Raw genomic sequence first — 25,445 nt, forward strand, 5'->3', positions numbered from 1 at the left:
AAGCGGCACTGCGGGGTTTTCCGGCGGCTGGTGGACATTACAGGCATCCCCCCAAAGCGGCACCGTGGGGTTCTTCTTCAGATGACGGATGGAGGAGATGGTGCTGCAGCATCCGGCACCCGACAGGTACAGAACCCGGGTACTGGAACAAATTGTTGCTGTTGCCACTATTTTCTATGGGGAACTTTGCTTTGATAAATGAGCATTTTGGATTACGAGCATGCTCCTGGAACGGATTATGCTCATAATCCAAGGTACCACTGTATGTACTTTTTTTAATTCTGATCTTTGTAGGGGTGAACACTGGGAAAGTGTGTAGGGGTCTTTACTTTGTCTCTCCAGTGGTTATCTGGTCACTTTGGATACCTTTTTGACACTTATACCTGTTTTTGCATCGTCTAATTCACAATGTTTAAGTTTCAGCCAGAATGTCTAGTAAAACATTCGATTATCCATGCAGGATGACTAAGTTTAGGACAGCCTCCACATACTGCCCTAACCACTCCTCCAGATATGCCCTTTTCAGCTCTGAGTGCACTACGGCATTCAAAAGCATAAAAATTCCCGTGGCACATCCAGAAAGTTGGTTTGATTATCAGCACTTGGATGACCTGTCTTTAAGAGAGTTTTTAGAAGTATTTAAGTTTTGATTATGAGCCCCATAGACTTTTTCAGAAAACTCAAGTGCCAGCCAGAATGTATAGGTGCCAGTACAAAAAATATTTTCTCCTTTCTGATTAGCTTTTCAATTTTTGAGGGGATTTTTTGCTCTTTCAGATTGATATTTTAAATTTTTTGTTGATTTATTGTCTTATCTACTGTCCTAATTTACTTGTTCTTGTTTAATTTGCTTTTCTTTGTGTGGTGGTGTTGCTATACTCTGCTGCTCTTGCAGCTGCTTTTGGTGGACAGAGAGCAATCCCAGACTGCATAATTTCTTAGCAGGCCCAGTTCAGCACCATATTTTAAGTGTACAAGAATTTTCCATCCCTGAATTTTAGATCTCTATGGACAAATGGCTAGAGATAAGAAAAATATAACTTGAGATGGTTAAATACAGGGTATTAATTTATTGGGTTATGAATGCCTTTCAGGAGAGGTGGAGTCGCATTTTTATGACCAATACTCTCATAAGAAATAAAATAAAATCAAACCATATGTAACACCATGAATAGACTTGGCAAACCACATAAAAACCTCTAGGACACAGTCCGCTGAAAAGCTTTGGACCCTGGACCCAACACGGTCCGTGTTTCGACAGAATGTCTTCTATGAAGTCCTATGGTAAAGATACGTGGATAAAAATGCCAGTAGGAAATAAACTGATTCGTAAAAGCTGTGTGCAGGCTTTTCACGCGGCCTTTTGAGCCCATGTCCTGCACACAGTTTTTACAGACCAGTTTATTTCCAACTGGCATTTTTATCCACGTATCTTTACCATGGGACTTCATAGAGACCCCCGAAGAAGACATTCTGTCGAAACACGGACCGTGTTGGGTCCAGGTTCCAAAGCTTTTCAGCGGACTGTGTCCTAGATGTTTTTATGTGGTTTGCCAAGTTTTAATATTATTTTAATACTAGTCATTAAGCCCGTTACATTAACGGGTGCTAGAATATATATCTGTCTGTCTCTCTCCCTCCCGCTGTGTGTCTCTCTCTCCCTGGCCCCTTTTCTCTGTCTGTATTTCTGTCCCTCTCCCTGCCCCTGTGTCTTTCTTCCTTTCTTTCTGTCTCCCTCCCTCCCGCTGTCTGTCTGTCATTATTTCCCTCCATTTCCCTGTGCAGCAGCATGTTCACCCCATTTCCCTGTGCAGCAACAACAGCATTTCCCTCCTTCCCCCCCCCCATTTTCCTTTGCAGAAGCAGCAGCGGTATTTCCCTTCCCCTCCAGGTCCCTGTGAAGCAGTAGCAGCATTTCCCACCCCCATTTCCTTCTCCACCCCCCCCCACTTTCCTTTGCAGAAGCAGCGGCGGTATTTCCCTTCCCCTCCAGGTCCCTGTGAAGCAGTAGCAGCATTTTCCCCCACCCCCATTCCCTTTTCTTACCGCGAGCTGTCCTGCTCCGTTCGGCCCCTCCTACTTTTAACGCAATCTGGCCTGCTCTGTTCAGCCCCTCCCCTTTCCCTTCCCGCGGGCTGGCCTGCTGCGGCCGAAGTTTTTTTTTAAAGTTTTTAAAAGTGCCGCCGGCGGCTCCTCTCATGATCCCCACCAGCGTCAGAAGCCTTCTCCGATGCTGGTGCAGGCTCATGAGAGGAGCCGACACCTCAGCTTGAGAGGTGGAGAGCAGGGAGTCCAGCGCTGCCGGCCAGTCCTGGCGTTCACAGAGAGAGGGAGCAATGTATGCGCGCATGCGCACTCCTGCCGGCCACAGACCTACGGATCATAGATCACGCAGGTAAGAGTGTGCATGCGCGGTTAGTGTTTTATTATATATGATTAATGAAGTCCATCTCAGGAACATCATTTCTCCACATAGTTTTTTGTTTCTTCTTGGATTTGTCTGTGGAGATCATTGGGTCAATTCTCTTGTTTTCGTTTACACCATGAAGAGATGCATCTCTTTTAATTCACAAAGAGAAAGGCAGGTGGAACCCAGTTGCAAGGAAAAGCTTTACTTACTTTTCATGCTGTAAGAAAAGGTGGATCTATTTTTCCTAGCTAGCTGTTTTTTTCTTGATTTGGTATGTATATGTACAGGTATATGCACATACTATTCAGAGTCTCACTAGAAGAGTTCACAAACATCTAGAAGTTTAGGGCGCACTTTATGTTTCAGTGCTTTTGCCAAGGTAGCACTTACTGAATAGCTCACTAAATATAGCTTTAAAAAAAGGAAGGCTTTTTTTTTCGCTTTGATCAGTAAAATAAACTTTTAAAGCTAGTTCTGGGCTGGGATCCAACTTCTGAGGTAAAGAATGGCTGTGGTTCAGCAACTGATTCAGTGACAGAGTGTTCTGTAAAATCAGCTTGACAGCTCTCAGGCAGCTGCTTGCTAAGAAGGACCAGGCAAGTTAAAATGCACTGAAATTCCAGCCAGATGAGTGTGAGCCTGTACTCTGTAACAGCTCTGATGCTTCTTTCATAGCACTGGATCCCACAAAAGGTTTCAGTTCTTCTCCTTTTAGAGATGTTGTCTATTTACAGAATTTCACATTTTATTAGCATTTTATGTACCACCTATCAGGGATTCCACAATGGAGGTTTATAAATATTCTAAAATAAATACAAGTAATTATACAATCATACAAATATAATTCCTGTATATGAGGATTACCAATTATATTAACAGATAACTTTTGTTCTCTCATAGTTATTAAAGTTTATGGGAGAAAGGGAAAAGAAGCTAAAGTTGTTTAAATGCCAAATAAAGGTTACAAAGGGTGAGATGGAGGATTAAGGTGTGCTTTGCTGGACATCTCAGCCCTCTACCTCTACTATTTACCATTCAAAGATAAGATGTATTATCGGAGGATGCTATGAAGCACGGTAAAGACTGTGCAAAGCCATTATGTGTATCGGAAGCTAAAATTCTTCGACGCTAAACCGATTAGAACTGGTTTAGCGTTGATCGTTAAAGGCATGGTAAGTTTAGAACATCAGGGCCTGTGTTTTGAGGCTAGTCTTACATTTTTGGAATGATGGTTCAAAGTATAAATACAGTGGTAATTTGTTCCATAGAGAAGGCCCAACAATGCTAAAAATGGTTTTTAGAGTGTAACCTAAATGAAGCTACTAGAATGAAGGAACAAGAAGTGTATTTTGTTGTGAAGATCACAGTATCCTGAAGGGTGCATAGGGTATTAAAAGATACAAAAGAAATAATGGAAAGTCTGAGTTTCTATCTTATGAATAAGGGATTTTTTTTTTTTTAAAGAGGAGCCAGTGGAAATTGGGAATCAGTGAGGTGCTTTAATCAAGGAGATCCAGTGCAGTACTCGGAGAGACCCCCCAGGAAAGAGACTTGGGAGTACTGGTCGACAAGTCGATGAAGCCGTCCGCGCAATGTGCGACGGCAGCGAAAAGGATGAACAGATTGGTAGGAATGATTAAGTAGGAGATCATGAACAAATTGGAGAAGATTATCATGCCGCTGTATCGGGCCATGGTATGGAATACTGCGTCCAGCACTGGTTGCTGTACTTGAAGAAGGACATGGTACTACTCGAAAGGGTCCAGAGAAAAGCGACTAAAATGACTGGAGGAGGTGTCGTACAGTGAGAGATTAGAGAAACTGGGCCTCTTCTCCCTTGAAAAGAGGAGACTGAGAGTGGACATGATCAAAACATTCAAGATAATGAAGGGAATAGACTTATTAGATAGAGACAGGTTGTTCACCCTCTCCAAGGTAGGGAGAACAAGAGGGCACTCTCTAAAGTTAAAAGGGGATAGATTCCGTACAAACATAAGGAAAGTTGTTCTTCACTCAGAGAGTGGTGGAAAACTGGAACGCACTTCCGGAGGGTGTTATAGGAGAAAACACCCTCCAGGGATTCAAGACAAAGTTAGACAAATTCCTGCTCAACCAGAACGTACGCAGGTAAGGCTAGTCTCAGTTAGTGCACTGGCCTTTGACCTAAGGGCCGCCGCTTTAGCGGACTGCTGGGCACAATGGACCATTGGTCTGACCCAACAGCAGCAATTCTTATGTTCTTGAGCAGCCATCATTTTAGCGCATGACAGTTAAGTGTGCATCACTTGAGCAACTATGTCAATTTAAGTATATTTCACTTGAGCAACTGTCATTTAAGCATTTAAGCACTTTGAGTGTGTGTAATTTCTCTTTCAATTCTGCATCTGTTCTGAAAACCATTTAAGACTGGAAGTTTACAAGTCAGCGAATGGAATGGATAAAATCCATCTAAATGGCTATTCTTACCATATTTCCAAGAAAAACAAAACAACAGTAAACTAGAAATATGATCAACAACATTGTAACGAGAGTTTAACCACTTCTGTTGATTACAGTACAGCTAATGTTGATTTTAAAGAACTGAACAATGTTAACCATCCACCACATCTTGCCACCAAGGAGCTAAAGGTCAAGTTACAAAAAATTGCTGATAACTCGTGTTCTCTCAGACCTCAGGTTTTTGAATAACCACAGTGTGTGAATAGGGTCCCAAAAAGCAAACAGGCAGAGATGTTGCAAAAAAATCTGAGATCCAGAAGAGCAAAAAGTGTGGAGCAGACCAAAGTGATGAAAAGTATAAAATGTATTTATAATAAGATGAATTAAAACATAACTGTCTCTACCAGCTGGTACAGAATGTCATTTTTTAATTCGTCTGATTTCAGACAACTGCTACAAATGATGGGTCATTCAATTTTAAGGACATTACATTTATATACCTGCAAAATAAGACCTTAAATCCATTTGCTTTTATATGTATTTTAATTTGAGTCTATATGAATAAATATTGTTTGTTTCAAGGTTGATGTGTTCTATCCCACTCCCCACTTGTGATCTATTTAGGCATACCTTCTGTCCATATCAAGGCATTACAAATGGTCCAGAACTCAGCGGCTCACATGTTGATGGGAGTGTCTTGTTACGAATATATATCTCCGATCTTAAAATAATTGTATTGGTTACCAATTCACTTTCAAATTCAGTTTAAAATATTGAAAATTGTCCAGCAAGGCATTTATGGCATTTTGCCTAATTATATGACAAAGTGCCTGCCTTTGTACAAACCATCCAGAGCACTGAGGTCCGAGAACCACTTGTTACTTGATATGGGCAAACTAAATACAGTCCGTTATGTGTGAACAAAGAAATCCCGTTTCTGCACTTCTGGACCTGCTCTTTGGAAAGCTCTGACAGGAACATTGAGATTTTGTGGGAATCTGCTACATTTTAGGAAACTGTTGAAAACTTATCTTTTTGTAAGAGCATTTTTCTGCTAGCCGTACCTTTATTCTATATTGAATATCTAATCATTTATTAGAATGAGGATGATATAATGTTTACATTTAGACCTTTTGCTCTTGTCTGTGACGTGAATTTTAAGAGTTTATGTGTACTCTAAGGGCTCCTTTTACGAAGCTGCGTTAATGGCTTTAGCGCACAACTTTTAATCATGCACTAGCTGAAAAACTACCACCTGCTCAAGAGGAGGCGGTAGCGGCTAGCATGTCCGGCGATTTAGCGCACACTATTACGTGTGTTAAACCGCTACTGCGGCTCCGTAAAAGGAGCCCTAAGATTGCATATATTACTTGTGAGCTGCTTTGGCTAAAAGCGGAATACAAATGTTTTAAATAAATAAGTATTTCAAGAGTTGTTGTTTTTTCTGCAGATCCATAAAGGAGGGTTGGTGCTTTTTTTTATCCTGGCAGTTATTATTAGTCAAACTCCAGGACACACATCTTTGTCATACAACTGTAAATGATTCACACCACCTGACGAGTGTGAGAATAATTTTGGACATGATCAAGTGTAAGCATTAAGATGCTCATTTGATATGGCTACAGACATTCTAAAGGTCCCCACTCAAGACCCTTCTTAAATCACCACTTAATATTGGTAATTTAGGGGATGTGTAAGTCCATTGTACCAACCTTTGTTGGAGTGTTGTGCTCCCTCTCTGGTCATACTCGGATCTAGTCTAGTTTTTTTTTGAGACTGCTTTTAAATCTTAACTTCTTCACAATAAATATATTTCTTATAGATTCTTTTTTTGTCAAGTGACTTGGCTAGATTGTGAGCTCAATGGAACAGGGACTATCTCGTGTACAGCATTGCCTTTGTATAGTAGCATTAAAGAAATAAGCAATGGTAATGATTTTGTGGGATTGCATCAGTAATTATGGTTGTAATTTATAAATCAAGTTTTCCTTTTTTTAAGTAATTGAGTGCAATTTTGTTTCCCTTGCAGAAATGCAGCACATGGATTCTCACTGATTCAGGTGGACAGTATGAAGGTCAGCATGAATGAGATATTGCAGAAAGCTTTAAAAAGAAGAAAAGGATCCCAAAAAGGATCAGGTGGGACAATGATACTATATGCTGGTATATAGAGGTTTGGGGGTAGCTATTCTTTGTAGCATTTTTATTTGTGACAATCCAACTTAGGATAACAATTTATTAAGATGATAATTTTGAGTATAAATGTAGGTGCTGTAATTAGAATGTATTCATTATTGCCAACTTATGTATGGAGAGTAAGAGGTCTTTTTGAATTAATAGGTGTAGAGTGGCTTAAACAAAGGGTCAAAGGTTTTAAGGTGTAGTTTCAGTGGTGTTTGAACCATGGACAGCTTGATGAACTAACCTGAAAATACAGGGAAAGCCTAAGCCCCAGATAAAAGAAGAATAAAAATGGCTTCTATGACAGCATCTAGAACCAGATTGGTTGGGGGTCCAGTGTAAAGCAGTTCATTACATTATATTACATTAGTGATTTCTATTCCACCTTTACCTTGCAGTTCAAGGCGGATTACGTAAGAATTGTTAAGATATTAAGAAGTACATATTGTTAAGATTTTAAGAAGTACTTAGGGAATAGTTTGAACATTTTCTGGTTTGCTAATGAGTAGTTGGTATTGCAGGGGGAGTTTGGAGTATGTTTGGTTGTGTTATATTGGTTTTATGTATTTTTTTGAAGAGTAGGGTTCATTAGGAAGAAGGCTAACCTTAGTGTATCATTCCTTTCTTATCTCCCCATTCTCCAAACTCCTCTCGCATGATGAGTGACGAGCTCTGAGAGGGACCAGGTTATGATATGAATAGCTATCTCCCCTTTTATCAGATCTCAGTTCATTCAGGTGCTTATTTTAGAAGTGCATTTATGATTTAGTCAAGCATAAACTGGCATTAAGACATTTATTTGCATAAAAGTCTAAATTCCAATTTTCTAAAAATAGAAGTCTAAAGCTCTAAAATGTGCATATGACAAGGGAAATGCACATTTATGTCCAGAAATATCCACTTTAGGATGTCACTTGCTACCTGAGCTATCTAGCTCTCAAAATGGTGCCCTATTGAGCAGCATGTTGTCAATATTTTACTGATGCACCATCTCTGTCTCCTCTTCAGGACAGTCTCGACTCAGTGGTGGATTAGCTGTTCAAACATAGATTGGTGCTAAACAAGGAAAAAAATATAGTATGCTGGATAACTGCTCATCTTTTTCAACCATTGAATACCATATCTCTGACAACCAATCACGCTAGTAGACTCATTTAAGTACTTGGGGATCATCTTAGACTTTAAATTTTCATTTGCTCCATAAGTATCAAATTTATGCAAGTTTGGTTTCTCTATGCTTCGACAGCTGTGATCTGTGAGACACCTTTTTAACCATGACATCTTTCATACACTTATTCTTTCTCTTTTGATTACTAAAATGGATTACTGCAATATCACTTACACAGGTATGTTATCCCACATTATCGAAGAAATTATAATCAGATCAAAATTTAGCAATTAGATTATTACACCATGCTAAACCCACTAACCATGTTTACCGCTCTTTTGAAAAACAAACACTTGATCCCAATAAAATAATGGATCATTTATTAGACCTTACTTATTTTTAAGGCTTATAGCTGCCTTAACAATTGCCTGTATCCCAGTACGTGTTCTTTGCTCCATTAACTATTAGCTAATCCTCCCAGGTCCCAAATACACATGTTTACAATCTACCAGACATGGAACATTTTATTTTTTAGTTCCTTCGACATGTAACACATTACTACTACTCATTTGCAGTATCTTCTCCTTAAAAGATTCAAACTAGCCATTAAGACTGTTCAACACTCACTCTTATATGTAAGACTTCTCTCCAGCACTGTATCCTTTGGAAGGATGTACTTTTTAGCTTGTTGGATTATTGTGATGCCTAATTGCTTTTTTTCTGGTAAGAAGGCATACTGTCCTGTGTTATAATTGCAGTTTCTTTTCCTTTTCTTTAATGTAATTAGATTGTACACTGCTCAGCCCTGTCTTGTCAGGATGGGTGGTATAGAAAGTTCTCAGCAAACATAGACATGCCTCTGGAGAGATTACAGGAGGTCATGGCCTTAATCCATAAGACCATAATGTAAGAATTGCCATACTTGAACAGACCTACATTTCTGAGACTGAGGTAAGTAAACACATTGCAAACAGTACTATAGGAGTCCAATTAGCCCAAGCAGGAATATCTCCACAGAGCCATAGCAAACACAAGGTATGGAGGACTATGTATATTAATGCCCACATTTTGGGCAATAAGATTCTGGAATTAGAGACGGAAATGAGGAACGCTGACCTGGATGTGGTGGCGATATCCGAGACCTGATTCATGGACTCCCATGGGTGGGATATGGCTATACCGGGATACAACTTACTTCGTCGAGACAGAGAGGGCAAAATGGGAGGAGGGGTAGCACTATACACTAAAGAGGACATTAAAGTTACCAAAATCGCAGATGTCAAGTACACCGGGGAATCCCTCTGGGTGAATTCCTCTAGGGGAAAGGACAAATGCCTGTATCTTGTTATAGTATACAGACCTCCAAGACAACAGGATGACATGGGTAAAGAATTAGTCGAAGACATATAGAATATCACTTTGCATGGAGACACAGTGTTGTTAGGAGATTTCAATATGCCTGATGTAGATTGGAACAAACTTTCCACTACGACCAGCAGCAGCAGAAAGTTATTAACCTCTATTAAGGGAGCAAGACTCAGACAAATGGTATTAGAGCCCACTAGGGATCAGGCGATATTAGATCTGATACTCACCAACGAAGAAAATGTCACAGAGGTCTCGGTAGGCGATTTGTTGGCCTCCAGTGACCACAACATGATATGGTTCAACCTCAAGAAAGGTTTCACCAAATCAAACACATCAACCAAGGTTCTCAACTTTAAGGGAACTAACTTCAAAAGCATGGGAGACTTCGTCCATCGGGCGCTGCAAAACCAAGCCAAAACAGATAATGTAGAGGTAATGTGGTCAACTCTGAAATCAACCATACACAAAGCAACCAACCGCTATATAAAATCAGTAAGTAAACGGAGAAGAAACAATAATCCACAGTGGTTCTCTGCGGAGATCTCAGACCTCATAAAAAAGAAGACAAGAGCATTCATCTCCTACAAACAATCAGGGAAGCAAGAATCAAAGGAGGACTATCTGGCTAATTCAAAATCAGTCAAAACAGCAGTCAGGGAGGCCAAACTCCGAATGGAGGAGAATCTAGCGAAGAACATCAAGAAGGGCGATAAAACCTTCTTCAGATGGGTAGTACGCCTTAGGAAACCCGACGGGAACTATGTAGAATCGGACTCCGATAAAGCCAAACTTCTAAATGAATACTTCTGCTCAGTCTTCACTTGCGAGGCGCCGGGATGCAGCCCTCAGCTGCAGACAAGGGAGAGCTCGGAAGACCCGTTTTGAAATTTTGAGTTTATACCCAGCAGTGTCTACTATGAGCTATCAAGACTTAAGGTGAACAAAGCTATGGCACCAGACAAACTACATCCCAGGGTGCTCAGGGAGTTGAGTGATGTCCTAGCAGAACCGTTAGCCACGCTCTTCAATCTTTCCCTAAGTACAGGAAGAGTCCCGTTGGACTGGAAAACGGCTAACGTCATTCCACTCCACAAAAAGGGATGCAGGACGGAGGCTGCGAATTACTGACCGGTGAGTCTCACATCGATAGTAAGTAAACTTATGGAAACACTAATCAAACGCCAATTAGATACGATCCTGAATGAGGAGAATCTACGAGACCCCCATCAACATGGATTTACAAAGGAAAGGTCCTGCCAATCCAATCTGATCAGCTTTTTTGACTGGGTAACAAGAAAGCTGGATATAGGAGAGTCCCTGGATGTCATGTACTTGGACTTCAGCAAAGCGTTTGATAACGTCCCACACCGCAGGTTATTGAGCAAGATGAGTTTGATGGGATTAGGTGAAACATTAACTGCATGGGTTAAGGACTGACTTAGAGGTAGACTTCGGAGGGTGGTGGTAAACGGTACCCTCTTTGATACAACGGAGGTGATCAGCGGAGTGCCGCAGGGCTCAGTCTTGGGCCCAATCCTATTTAACATCTTCGTAAGAGATTTGGCTAAGGGGCTTCAAGGTAAAATTACATTATTCGCCGATGACGCCAAACTTTGCAACATAGTAGGCAAAAGCACAGTGCCCGACAAAAGCTCAATTCCCGACAATATGACGCAAGACCTACTCCTACTGGAGCATTGGTCAAAGACTTGGCAACTAAGTTTCAATGCCAAAAAATGCAAGGTCATGCACCTAGGCAGCAAAAATCCATGCCAAAACAGTGGGGGAAAAACTGTGTTCACCGTGGCTACAGGGACAAGGCCATTCACCGCCCCGTGGAGCGGTGAATGGCCTTGTCCCCACAGTTAAGGGAGGGAACGCGTGCTGTCTCCTATCGTGCTCCCTCCCTACTGATCGCAGCTGCCACCGTCCAGTCCCAACATCACCCTACTCCCTCCCTGCCCCTTACCTTCATGGCCGCAATTTCTAAACTGCCTTGTTACAGCAGCCGGAGCATTGAAGCTACGTGTGGCTGCCATAAAGGTCATCTCTGACGCAACCGGAAGTTGCATCAGCGATGACCTTTCTGGCAGCCATATGCAACTTCAACAGTCCGGCTGCTATAAGAAGGCAGTTTAGAAATCGCGGCCACGAAGGTAAAGGGCAGGGAGGTTTGTCAGCACAGTTGTGCACTGCAAGCAGGAAACACTGCTTCTGCCTGTCGGACTGGGCCTGTTGTCCGGGGGAGGGGGGTACGGGTGCATGGCGAAAGTGGCTAAGAGATGTTCTCGTTGCAGGGGGGGGGTGAAAGCACCACGAAGGTAAGGGGCAGGGAGGGAGAAAGAGAGGAAAGATGGGATGGAGAGGAACAGACGCTGAAGGTAAATGGGGAAGACAGAGTGGGGAGAAGGATGCTGAAGGGAAAAGGGGAAGACAGAGTGGGGAGAAGGACACTTAAAGGACATGGGGAAGACAGAGTGGGGAGAAGGACGCTGAAAGGGCATGGGGAAGACAGAGTGGGGAGAAGACGCTGAAAGGACATGGGGAAGACAGAGTGGGAAGAAGGATGCTGAAAGGACATGGGGAAGACAGAGTGGGAAGAAGGATGCTGAAAGGACATGGGGAAGACAGTGGGGAGAAGACACTGAAGGGAAATGGGGAAGAGAGATTGGGAGAAGACGCTGAAGGGAAATGGGGAAGACAGATTGGGAGAAGACGCTGAAGGGAAATGGAGAAGAGAGAGTGGGGAGAAGATGCTGAAGGGAAATGGGGAAGAGAGATTGGGAGAAGATGCTGAAGGGAAATGGGGAAGAGAGAGTGGGGAGAAGATGCTGGCATCGAAGAAGACAGAGATGCCAGACTATGGGGGGAGCAGAGGGAAGAAGATGGGTGCCAGACTAATTGGGGGGGGGGAGGTGAAGGGAGAGGCACAGTAACAGAGCAAATGGAAGACGCAGAGAGAAGAGAGACAGTGGATGGAAGGAATAGAATGAGAAGATGAGGAAACCAGACAACAAAGGTAGAAAAAAAAATTATATTTCTTTTCTTTTTTTTTTTTTGCTTTAGGATAAAGTAGTATATTAGTTGTGTTGATAAAAATGAATAAACAAAGCCCTGCCAGCTGAACATCTCTTTCTCCATTCAGCAGCCAGAACTTTGATTTATAAGAAAGGAATTAGCTAAATATTGCAGTACTGAAGCTTGTATGGATGCTGCGGGGACGGTGACGGGGCGGTGAAAGGGATAGCAGTGAAGGGAATGGCGGTGACGGGGCAGTGAAGGGGACGGTGGGCCGGGACAGGGCAGCGATGGGGACAGATTTTTTTCCCATGTCATTCTCTACCCCCTAGTCATATTATTTTTAGAAAGAGTAAACAAACGATTCACACCTACCCTTTCCACCCCACTCAGCATTTTATAGACCTCTATTATATTATCCCTGAGCTGTCTCTTCTCTCTGTGGGAAAGATTGTTAAAAAGCGGCCGTCTGCTAATGCAGCCGTTCCCGCTACCAAATCGAAAAACCCGAGACATTCTTAAAAAATCGTGCATGCAAATAAGGTCAGCAGACAGCAGTGAAGATTTCCTAATTTGCTTGTGCCCATCGCTGATGGGCACAGGCGCAGAAAAAATTCTGCTGTCGACGCCGGCCATCAAAACCCCCCCAAAAAAATCCATCAACAGATGCCCTCACTGTCCCGCGACCCCTGACCTGACCACGTCTTCCCCCCCCCCACCCCTTGACAGCAGGAGAGATGCCCACTCTCTCTTGCTGCAGTAAAGTAAAAATAAAAAAATCCTGCTGTGACCACGACCCCCCACCCGACCCAACTGTGACCCCCCCCGTCAATAGGAGAGATACCCACTCTCTCCTGCCATGACATCGACCCCCCCACCTGCCGTGACTATGACACCTTACCCCCACCCCGCAGCAGGAGAGATGCCCCCCCTCCCCTCCCCCCCCCCCCGCAACCCAACCTGACCACTCCTCTTCTCCACTGCCCCCCTCCCCGTTACCTGAAGAGATGATCTGGAGCCGGAGGGATGCCCACATCATATTCTGCTGCTGAGGGGCCTTAAACAACCTCGGCCAATCAGAGCCTCAGGCCCCTCCACGGATGCATCAGGAAGGGTCCTAAGGCTCTGATTGGCCTGGATACCCCATAGTTGGGGCCTTAAGACCCTTCCCCATAGGAGGGGCCTTAAACACCCTGGGCCAATCAGAGCCTCAAGCCCCCTCCCTGGTGTATCCCAAGATGCACCAGGGAGGAGAATTACCATCTTAGGCCACGCAGCAGCAGAAGATGATGTAGATGTCCCTCCAGCTCTGGGTCATGTCTTCAGGTAATGGGGAGGGAGGGGCAACGGAGAAGATGAATGGTCATTTTGGGTCACGGGGGGGGGGGTAGTTTAGTGCAGCAGGAGAGAGTGGGCCTCTCTCCTCCTGCCGAGAGTGGGCATCTCTCCTGCCGGGGAGGGGGGTCGTGGCCGGGATTTTAGGAAAGGGGTGTTGTGATGCAGCGGAGAGATGGGCATCTTTCCTGCTGCATCACAACACATAGTTCTAGCAGTCTCTGACACTGACCGGCACCCCTAGACCACTCGCTTTTTTTTGTTGTCAAAAGTTTCAAGTTTCAAGTTTATTCAGTTTTTGATGAATCGCCTATTACAGATTCTAGGCGATGTACATATTACAATTTAAATAGAAGAAACTTACAAAATAATTCAAATTACAAAATTAAAAGAACACACACATGAGATTAAGGAATGGGGATAAAAGTTACAATATTTGGGTATAGTTAAAAAAAGGAAAGAACAATGGGAAGGGTATTATAAAACCAGAGCACCATGTAAGAGAAAAAATTTCAAAATATTTAAGAAAAGTCGTAGGCATCTTTAAATAAATAAGTCTTTAAAAGTGTTTTAAATTTTACAATATCTAGTTCAGATCGAATATACTGTGGTAAAGTATTCCACCATTGAGGGCCCATAACTGTAAAAATATCCAGTCTTCTAGTCCCAATAATCTTTAATGAGGGTACGGAAAGTAGATTTTGTTCCGATGATCGCAGTGAGCGTTTTGGCTTATAAGGAATTAATAGTTTGGATATGAATTGAGGTTCATTAGATGCTAATGTTTTAAAAATAAGAAACATTATTTTAAACATGATCCTATGACCAATGGGTAACCAATGCGCGTCTTTCAAGAGAGGGGAAACATGGTCAAACTTTTTTGCATTATAAATTAATTTTACGGCTGTATTCTGGATGATTTGTAGTCTCCTTTTCTCCTTATTAGTAATATTTAGAAATAAAGCGTTACAATAGTCGATTTTTGATATTATGAAAGAATGGATTAATATTTTCAAAGATGATGTGGTAAGGAATTTAGAGATTGACCTAATTTGGCGAAGTTTATAGAAACAGTTTTTAACTATGAGGGAAATATGGTCATGGTATGATAGATTCGCGTCAAGCAGTATACCAAGGATTTTAACAGAGGGGACCAAATTAATTTGAATGTTGTTAAGATAAAAAGGTTTAATGAGTGTTATTTCTTTCTTCCAAGTAAACAGAATAGATTTTGTTTTGTTTATATTTAATGCAAGTTTATTTGTATCTAACCAGTTTTGAATTTGTTCCAATTTTTGATTTATAGCTGAAATTTCTGAATAGTTTTCGGGATCCAAGGGATGTATAAGTTGTATATCGTCTGCATAGGAAAATGGTATAAAACCTAAGGCCTGACTAATTTCTAATAACGGAGAGAGGAAGATGTTGAATAATAAAGGGGACAAGATAGAACCCTGTGGTATACCAAATGATGTGTTAAATGAATTCGAATTTACATTATTAAATCTGACTGTGGAAGTTCGATTTGTAAGATAAGATTTGAACCATTGTAGTACTTGTTCATTTATTCCTTTTTCCTCAAGTCTAAATAAAAGTAAATCGTGATCTATGGTATCGAAGGCAGCCGAAATGTCAAGGGAGAAAAGAATAACAGATCTGTGGTGATCTAAATAGTATTGAATATTGGAAGTCAGTCCTATTAAAGAGTATTCAGTGTTATGAAATTTTCTAAAACCAGTTTGATTCGGATGTAGTGCGTTTGTTTTCTCTATGAAGTCGGATAGTTGATTAAATATCAGCTTTTCTGTTAATTTTGCTATGAATGGTATATTAGTGATTGGGCGAAAATTTGATACTTCATTTATACTAATTTTGTGATCTTTGACGATAGGAGTAATGGATGCCTTTTTCCAGTGGGATGGGACAGTAGATGTAAGCAGACTATTCTGAATAAGAGATAGTATAAATGGACCAAAATGAGAAAAATATTTTTTTAGGTAGAATGGAGGTATCAAATCGAATTGAGAACTTTTTAAATTCATTTGCGGAAATAAGGATTGAATTTCTTGAAGAGAAGGAATTTTGAAATTAGAACATTTTGATGTTGGAATTAATGCAGAAGAAGAATCTAGGCTATTTAAGATAGAGGGTATAGATTGAGTGAATGAGTTTCGGATTTTATTTATTTTTTGAACAAATGCATCTGCTAGGTCTTGAGCTGTTAGAGTAGAATTTTGCATAGAGTTATTTATATTATTTTTTGGATCCATAGATTTTAAGATTTTGTATAGTATCGATGTGTTTTTTGCTTTTTCAATTTTTTTAGAATAATATAATTTTTTGACTGAATTAATTTTTGTTTTATAAAATGAAACCTTATCTCTATATAATTGAAGATTCTCAGTTGTTTTATTCTTTCTCCATTTTCTTTCGAGGGAACGCACTTGTTGTTTAATTAATTTTAATTCTGAGTTGTACCATGGATTGTTGATACGACGCAAGGAGAGAGGTTTAATTATTAGTGGGGAAAATTTATCAAGGAGGTTTATCAGAGTTGTATTCCATGCCGACATCTGAGTTTCTATGGTACCTGAATGTGTTATTAAGATTTCTGGATCAAGGAAAGAAGTTATATCTATATTTTCTAGCTTGTCAAAATCTCTAGTGGATATAGTTTTAGTTTTAGTAGATATGAAAAGGTTAGTATTATTAGCAAAGTTAAAATTAAATGTTATAAAATGATGATCCGACCAAGGAACAGGTACGACTGAAAGATCTGTAAGATTTGATTGTTGAGCTTGTGGTAATAATAACATATCTAGTGTGTGATTGGCTATGTGCGTAGGAATTGATATTTGTGGATGCATCTGAAGGGGCATTAAAATGTACATTAAAATCACCTAATATAAACGGAATAGTAGTTGCGGACGAAAAGTCAAAAATAATGTCCTGAAGTTGTGTCAATTTATTTGAATCTACTGGAGGTGGTACATATAATAGTAGAAAATGGGTCTTATTATTTATATTACATTTTAAGTGTAGGAATTCAATAACAGAGGCTTTTGGGGATTGATCAATTAAATTTAGAAAATTATGTTTATAAATAACCGCAAGTCCTCCGCCCCTACGGTTGTGACGATGATTGTAAAGAAAATTGTAGTTGGAGGGACAACAAAAGGATAAGTAAGATTCTTCGCCCTCTGCTAACCAAGTTTCTGTGATGAATAAAGCATGTAATTTTTTATTTTCAATTTATTTTCAATTAATTAATCCCAATTTTAAGTCACTGGTACTGCATGTTCCTGAGCTATTACTGGTGGGAGTAGAGGTTGGAATTTGTAAAAGAGACGAATGCGTTATTTTGTGTGTTTTAAAGTTTTTAAATATAGGTCTGTGTCCCCAAAAAGGTGGAATACTATTTCCAATTGGGTTAACAGAACTTTGATTCATTGTTAAGAAAAAGTTTAACATTAATGAATTGATGAGGATAAGGAAAAGTAAACTATTGAATATAAAAACGATATTAGGGGTTTGTAATTTTATTTCGCCCTCAGGCTGCGCACGAAGGAGCGCGCATAAGGAGCAGGCTCCTTCGGCGCGCGTCGAAGGCGCGCGCCTCTGCGGTGTGCGCCGCAGTAGGCTGGTTTATATTGTACATCAGCTGACCTGATGGGGGAGGAGTCCGGCGCAGATAAAACAAATAAAACAACAACAGTTAAAAGTTTAAAGTGCCTAGTAGCATGTGCAAGGTGCAGAGTTCCAATACAGTTTTTTTAAAATGGCTCAGCATTTTTTAAGAATCCACCAGAAGGCTCATTTCAATGCTGAAGAGCCCATTTGCATGTCAGGGTCGGAGACTGCTAGAATCCTCGCTGTAGAGGGAGATAATCCCTTCTGATAATTAGTCGCTAAACTGCTTACAGGCTAAACTGCCGTAAAACAGTTTAGCGATGGCGTTAAGGCTTTGAGAATCTAGCCCTGAGTGTTTATGTTCCCCCCCAACGCACCCCCACAAGCCAAAGGCTACTGTGGGGATATGATAGATAGAAAAAATATTTATTCTTATAAAATGACTAACACAAACATTTATGTGCCCATGTTGACCCACTGATATGTCAGATGTTCATGATTCTAAAATGGATACTCCTGCCACATGTAACCAGTGTATGAATGTCCCTTTCACCATGGACATCTCAATTCTTATGACCGTCCTAGGATTCAAAAGCAAACTGGATGCACTTCTCCTTACGAGAAGCATAGAGGGATATGGGTGACTAAAATTACGCCTGGTATACATCGGGCAGGGCCTCCGCGTGTGCGGATCACCGGACTTGATGGACTGAAGGTCTGATCCGGAGATGGCGCTTCTTATGTTCTTATCCTTTCTGAAATCCACTTGTACGTGTGTTCTCTCTCTCTCTTTTTTTTTTAATCCAGAGTTTATTTTCTAGCTGCCTCCTGCAGATTTAACTTTGGCATTGAATAAGAGGCTGGTAGATTTTTTTTTCCCTAAACTTATCATGAAGCAGTCTAGCTGTCTTTCTAGTTGAATTTTTTGAGTAGCTCTCAGTGAACTTGTCTACTGTGCAAGATTTTGAAAATAAAGATCGGGAGCTTGTTGCATGTTTGATCTGTTTGTTTTGTAATGTTTAAAAAGAACACTTAATGTACATCAGACTACATTGCAACAGCCTAAGTTGAAACTCAAATCTGTCAAAAATCTCTTGATATAAGCCTGCATTAAAGCAAAAGTAGTAACAACCGGATGGGCAAAGTAAAGCAATGCTGAATGAAAATGTAACATTTGATGGCATTACAGCTCAAAGATCCTTTTGTCATCATAATGCCAGTTGTATTAACTGCAAAATGTAATTCTGAACTAAAGCTCTGCAAGAGCAATACTTGTAGATCTGATTTTCTGAAATTGAGATGTAGTTGTGAGAAAAACAGCCATGCAAATTTGTTTGGCCATAGTAAATCTGTTTACCATGTCTTTAGAAACAAATGAACCTTCCAAAAACATAGATCTAGTCTTAACTGAATTTAAAAAAAAAAAAACATACAAAAGTCCCAGTCTGTTAAATATTTTCATGCAATTTTTAAAAACTACAATCTAAACTGTCATGGATTTAATTAGCTATCTATAGATGAAAGCTGAAGTTTTAATAAAAGTTAGTAGAGATAACACAGTGAAGGACATGGATGAGCTGTCTCAAGGCCATATTCCAAGGGAATGATAAGGGCTGTAAAAAATGGCAGAGAAGAGCAATTGAATGGAGCAATGAAAATCTGATTCTCATAAAAAAAAGAGAGAGCGAGAACGAGCAAGATACTGGTAGAGGGGCGGTTGTAGATGAGACCTGCTAGCGTCTGCAAGCAATTTGGCTGCTTGCCAGAAGTCATTGTTCACCCTGGGCTGTGGCAGCTCAGTCCAGATGTGCCAACTGCACGTTTTGGATTTTGCCAGCTGACTGCGCCGTTTGATAACCAGCTCTCTGGATGCCCATCACTGGCCGCAGAGATAGAATTAAATGATGATGATCTTCCCACAAGTTGGGAGAGGAAACAATGCATATAAATCTTGATTTCATCTCAGCATGAGAAGTCTTTATCCATCATCACTCATAATGAAGAAGTCGTTAGCTGCGATGAATGGTATTCTGGGTTGATTCCCCCCTCCCCCCCTAAGCACCTCCTTTGTTCACTTTAGGGTGACTTTTATCTATTTCCTTGGGGTCAAATGTCTTTCCCATTAACAAGGTGACTGAAAAGTCCACTCAGCTTAATTTTTAAAGCATTTTCTTTTCTTGCAGAATGATTTTGAAGTGTCATGCCTTTCTCATTTGCGGACATTTCTATTCTGATGGTGTTGCCCTAGTAATGTTTTGTATGTTGGTGAGAATATCCAAGGAATTATTTTAATAGTTGGTTCTTTCAAGGTACAAGATTGATTTTGATATCCAGGCATGCTAAGACATAAAAATTGAATGGACTGTGACATGGAGCTACACCCCCTTTATCTGCACAGACAGCATATTGTTGGAGAATTACTGTTCTGACATATAGAAAGAGTATTTTGAAATTCAGCATTTGCACAGACAAGTTTCTATTATATAGAATTTGAGGCATATGAATGGCAGGATATCTAGCGCTATGTGGCTCACAGCAGGGTTTTTTGTTTTTTTGTTTTTTCTTGTTTTGCAGAATTGGTATTTGGGCCAGGTTGAGGGACATTCACTTTTCTCCTGGGAGACTTACACCTGTGCATCTCTAAAATTTCCTCAAAATGTACCCCGAGTTGAAATTCTGAATGAACAGAGAGGATGTAGCGTACCATATTATCTGGATCTCTTGTTAAGATCAGAACCAAATGCCTCCCCTCTCCCCTCAGCTGTGAGTCACATATCTCCAGATATTTGTCCATTTACATGGCTCAAAATGGTGCATAATAGAGGATTGTCTGACATTTTATTGTGAGATCCAAAATGGTGCATAATAGAGGCTTATCTGACATTTTATTGTGAGATCTAAGCTGCTGTGCACCATCAAACAAGTAAGAATCATTAACCTTTCCCTATCGTGTGTCCCAGATGACGGGACATTCCAAAAATGACAGACAGTGGATAAACAGTCTGTATGGACTAATAAAGAGCCAGGAACACAAAATATTTGAATTTACAGACTTATGACTTATTTACATTATGTTTACAATAGCCGTAAATGATAACGGTGAATAATACAAAACTTTGCTAAAATAATTACGATTGGAACCAGCGTAACGTAAAATTTATTACGATAGGAAAAGGCTAATCCCCAAAGCATGACGCATTTTGAACAAAACAAAATGCACAACGGAATCAAAGGTGGATGGAAACATCTAAAGAGGCAGTCGCCACAGCCCAATGCTTCTCGACACCCAATACCAAGGGCTCCTTTTACTAAGCTGCGATAGCGTTTTTAGCGTGCGCTAAACCCGCGCTACGCGGCTAGAACTACCGCCAGCCCAGTGTTGGTGTTAAGGTCTAGTGTGCGCGGCAATTCAGTGCACGCGCTAAGCGCACCCTAAAACCGCCCCAAGTGTCAGAACATAAATATTGCTATAACGGGTAAGGCAAAGGCACATCTAGCATCCCGGGCCTGATTCTGTAAATGGCATCTACCTCCTAGGCATCGTTCAGCATGGTTGTCAGTCAACCGCTAGGTACCATTAATAGAATCGCACCTATCAGCACCTAAGTGTTCTTAGGTACCAGTAGGTTTAAAATCAGGCACACTCCATTTAGGGCCAGGGTTTTCTTGACCAAAATGAGCGTGCCTAACTCAACCCACACCCTAACTCCACCCTGAATCGGCCCCTAACCATGCCTACTTGCTGGTAAGTGCCTACATCAAAGTGCCTACATCAAAGTGGTAGGTACCTACCAAGAAATACAGTTTTTAAAATTATTTTTTCATTGATTTTTTTTTAATGGCACTTCCAATTATCAGAAGCAATTAAGCCAATTAAAAAAATTAAGTTAGGTGCCTAGGTCAGCTAGGCACACTGATCTAGGCATCTAACTTCTAGGTGTCTTTTATAGAATCAGGGCCCCTGCTTCCAATAGTGACCAGACAAAGTCACAAGAACCTGACAGAATCACAGTATATATAGTAGCATCAGTTGCAGTGGTATAGCAAATCATGAATAAAGAAAAGAATAAAACTGATTCTGTGCTACTGATTCACAAGGACAAACAGTGAGTCTACCTTAACAGTTTATGGACTTAGCTTCCAGGAACTTGTCCAAATCTCTCTTGAACCCAGCTATGCTCACAGCTTTTACCACATCCTCTGGCAACGAGTTCCAGAGCTTAACTATACTTTGAGTGAAAAAATTATTTTCTCCTATTTGTTTTAAAAAATATTATGTAACTTCATGGCGTGTCCACTAGTTTTAAACAAAAACAACCTGCAGGCAACTATGTACGAGATGCGGGCAATGTTTATTATACCAAATATTTCATTTATGCAGTTAAAAATACCACCTTATAATAAACCAAAGGACCTGACACGGTCCGTGTTTCGGAAAACACTCCTTCCTCAGAGGTCCATGGTTGCTAAGGTATAAAATAAGCTGCATAAAAGGTATAAAACAACCGCCTATCTGTAATCCTTCTTCACTTGGAATGTGTGACACAAAAATAGTCAAGCAATTTTGAAAGAGCGAACAATCAATTTGCCTTTACCCACTGTACTCCACCCAGGATTTTGTAGAGATCTTATCATATTCCCTCTCAGTCTTCTCCCAGAAGAGGTGGTGGAGACAGAGGCTGTGTCTGAATTCAAGAAAGCATGGGAGATAGGCATGTGGGATCTCTTGGAGACAGGAAGAAATAATGGTTACTGCGGAGGAGTAGACTGGATGGGCCCTTGGCCTTTATCTACCATCATGTTTCTATATTTCTCCAAGCTGAAGAGCCTTAACCTCAAGTCTCCTTATATAAAGGTGTACCATCACTTTGATCATTTTGGTCATCCTTCTTTGTATTTTGTTTAAATTCAAGTATATCTGATTTTTTTTTTTTTGAGATGCAGCAATCATAATTGCACACAATATCTGAAGGCGATGTCATGCCACGGAGTGATAACAAAGGCAATAAAAGCTGAAACATCCATTGTAAATCCTAAATTATCAGTTGTCCAAAATTTTGTGATCATACAGTAATTTAGTGACTTGAATAAAAACCAATTACTAATTAATTTTGCCAGGAATGGTAATATAGAAATAGACAGTTACTCAAAATATCAAAATTATTTTCTTCTTCAAAACTGGGCAAACAGAGGCACGTCTTAGCTCAAATTGCAAATATTAACTAATTTTTTGTCAATAATGGAAAAATCTCAATGCAACATGATTATACCATAGTAATTGACCCCCTGATAGCCTGTGACTTTTAGCAGATTTTTAATGCCAACTGCTATGGATTTTTATTCAGCACCAGGCCATACTTGCAAACCAGCACTCAATAACCATAAGAACATAAGCAATGCCTCCGCTGGGTCAGACCTGAGTTCCATTGTGCCCAGCAGTCTGCTCAGGCGGCGGCCCAACAGATCCAGGACCTGTGCAGTAATCCTCTATCTATACCCCTCTATCCCCTTTTCCAGCAGGAAATTGTCCAATCCTTTCTTGAACCCCAGTACTGTACTCTGCCCTATTACGCCCTCTGGAAGCGCATTCCAGGTGTCCACCACACGTTGGGTAAAGAAGAACTTCCTAGCATTCATTTTGAATCTGTCCCCTTTCAACTTTTCTGAATGCCCTCTTGTTCTTTTATTTTTTGAAAGTTTGAAGAATCTGTCCCTCTACTCTCTCTATGCCCTTCATGATCTTGTAAGTCTCTATCATATCCCCTCTAAGTCTCCTCTTCTCCAGGGAAAAGAGACCCAGTTTCTCCAATCTCTCAGCGTATGAAAGGTTTTCCATCCTTTTAATCAGACGTGTCACTCTCCTCTGAACTCTCTAGAGTAATGCCATGTCCTTCTTAAGGTACGGCGACCAGTATTGGACGCAGTACTCAAGATGCGGAAGCACCATCGCCCGATACAGCGGCAGGATAACTTCTTTCTTTCTGGTTGTAATACCCTTCTTGATTATACCTAGCATTCTGTTCGCTCTCTTAGCGGTCGCTGCGCACTGTGCCGTCGGCTTCATTGTCATGTCCACCATTACCCCCAAGTCCCTTTCTTGGGTACTCTCATTCAATAACATCCCTCCCATCGTGTAATTGTACCTCGGGTTTCTGCTTGCCACATTCAATACTTTATACTTCTCAACGTTGAACTTCATCTGCCATCTCGTCGCCCATTCCCCTAGTTTGTCTAAGTCCCTTTGCAATTCTTCACAGTCCTCCTTTGTCCGAGCTCCACTAAATAGTTTGGTGTCGTCCGCAAATTTTATTATCTCACACTTTGTTCCTGTTTCTAGATCATTTATGAATATATTAAATAGCAGCGGCTTGAGCACCAAGCCCTGTGGAACACCACTCATGACCTTCCTCCAGTCCGAGTAGTGGCCCTTCACCCCTACCCTCTGTTTCCTACCCTCTAACCAGTTTCTGATCCATCTATGTACGTCTCCGTCCACCCATGGTTCTTCAGTTTCCGGAGTAGACGTTCATGAGGCACCTTGCCAAAGGCTTTCTGTAAATCTAGGTTTAAAGCAGCCCCTAGTATGGGTACCAGTGATATTCAGACCTGTACCCAGATATATATCTGCATTATGTTATAACAGCCTTTTTGTTGTCCTGACTTTATCTAGCTAGATACCTCAGGCCCCCTTTTATGAAGCCACGTTAGGATTTTTTATTGCTGGCCATGGTGGTATTGGCTCCGATGCTCACAGGAAGTATATGAGCGTCGGAGGTTTTACCTCCACAGCCAGCAATTAAAAAAAAGTCTAACGTGGCTTCATAAAAGGGAGGTGGGGAGGTCAGTTAGTAGACTAAAAACTGGGTTCTCTTGACTGCCCCAGAGCTTCCTGGTACAATGCAAACAGCACCAGATACCATATATACTCGAATATAAACCTATTGGAATATAAACAAAGGTAGCCCTTTTTTTCCCGAAAAAAGGGGGGAAAATGTTGACTCGAATATAAAACAATGGTTTATATCCAAGTATAGTAATGCGCTCTCTCCTTTCTCTCACCCACCCTCGACTCCTGGCACTAATAATCTTACCTTCCCCGAGATGTCCTGGCCAGCCTCAGCCTGGCAACCCCAACCTAGCAGTAATAGCAACAGCCTGAGCTCCAGCCTGGCAGCAGAAGCCATCGAAATCCTCTCCTTGACCTACCTTAAGCATAGTGGCCTAGTGGTGAGCTGAGACAGGAGTGATCCCTCCCTGTCCTGGCCACCTCCGACTCCCCTCCCATCTCCTGCCTCCCTCCCGGACACATCCAAGCATACCTGATGGTCCAGTGGTGAGTCAAGGCAGGAGCAATCCTCCTACATTCCTACCCCTTCAGTCTCCATTCAGAAAATGCCTGCCATAAGTTTTTGTGGCAACCTCACAGCAGTCATTTTCTGAATGGAGATTGCATGGGATATGAGCATAGGAAACTCGCTCCTGCCCCAACTCACTGCTGGACTACCAGGTATGCTTGGATGAGGTAGGTGTGGGGAGCCATGCTAGCTGGGACAGCATGTAGGAGGGGATCGCTCCTGTCCTGGCTCACTGCTTGACCAAGTTAAGCACAGGGAGGTCTGCAATGTCCAGGAGGGAGAAGCCCTCAAACATAGAGACCCCCATTTAGGGGCCATATTTTTGGCCCAAAAACCTCTGTTATATTCAAGTATATATAGTAAGTAGTAATTTTCAACAGCATTATTCAGATAATGCTGCTAAAAATCTGTGACTGGCCTTGAAGAGCAGTACCATCCAAGTAAGAGCAGCTCCTATCCAAGTAAATTTTGCTGAATGTCAATTCCAGAAGTCGTTTAAAGCACATGCATAATTGTGCATATGAGAGAGGAAATGCTCAACCTGCAAAGAACAAACCTGTGCAAAGTTTGTTCAAGATTCCAATCCAAAGCCCTTCAGCAG

The 25,445-nt window shown here is 41.2% G+C and overlaps 1 protein-coding gene across 6 annotated transcripts in view; it reads left to right on the forward strand.

Moving 5' to 3' along the window:
• The window catches only part of MAPKAP1 (MAPK associated protein 1), a 479,755-nt gene that overhangs the window by 261,130 nt on the left and 193,180 nt on the right, over positions 1-25,445 (forward strand). For all 6 annotated transcript variants that reach the window (XR_004540893.1, XM_033961254.1, XM_033961253.1 and 3 more), the window contains one exon: positions 6,879-6,988. Coding sequence is in view for 5 of the 6 variants with exons in the window: in XM_033961254.1 (XP_033817145.1) it covers positions 6,879-6,988 (110 nt within the window). In the remaining variant the exon portion in view is untranslated. The remainder of the gene's footprint in view (positions 1-6,878; positions 6,989-25,445) is intronic.

This window comes from Geotrypetes seraphini, chromosome 10 (genome assembly GCF_902459505.1).
Source record: "Geotrypetes seraphini chromosome 10, aGeoSer1.1, whole genome shotgun sequence".
NCBI lineage: Eukaryota > Metazoa > Chordata > Amphibia > Gymnophiona > Dermophiidae > Geotrypetes > Geotrypetes seraphini.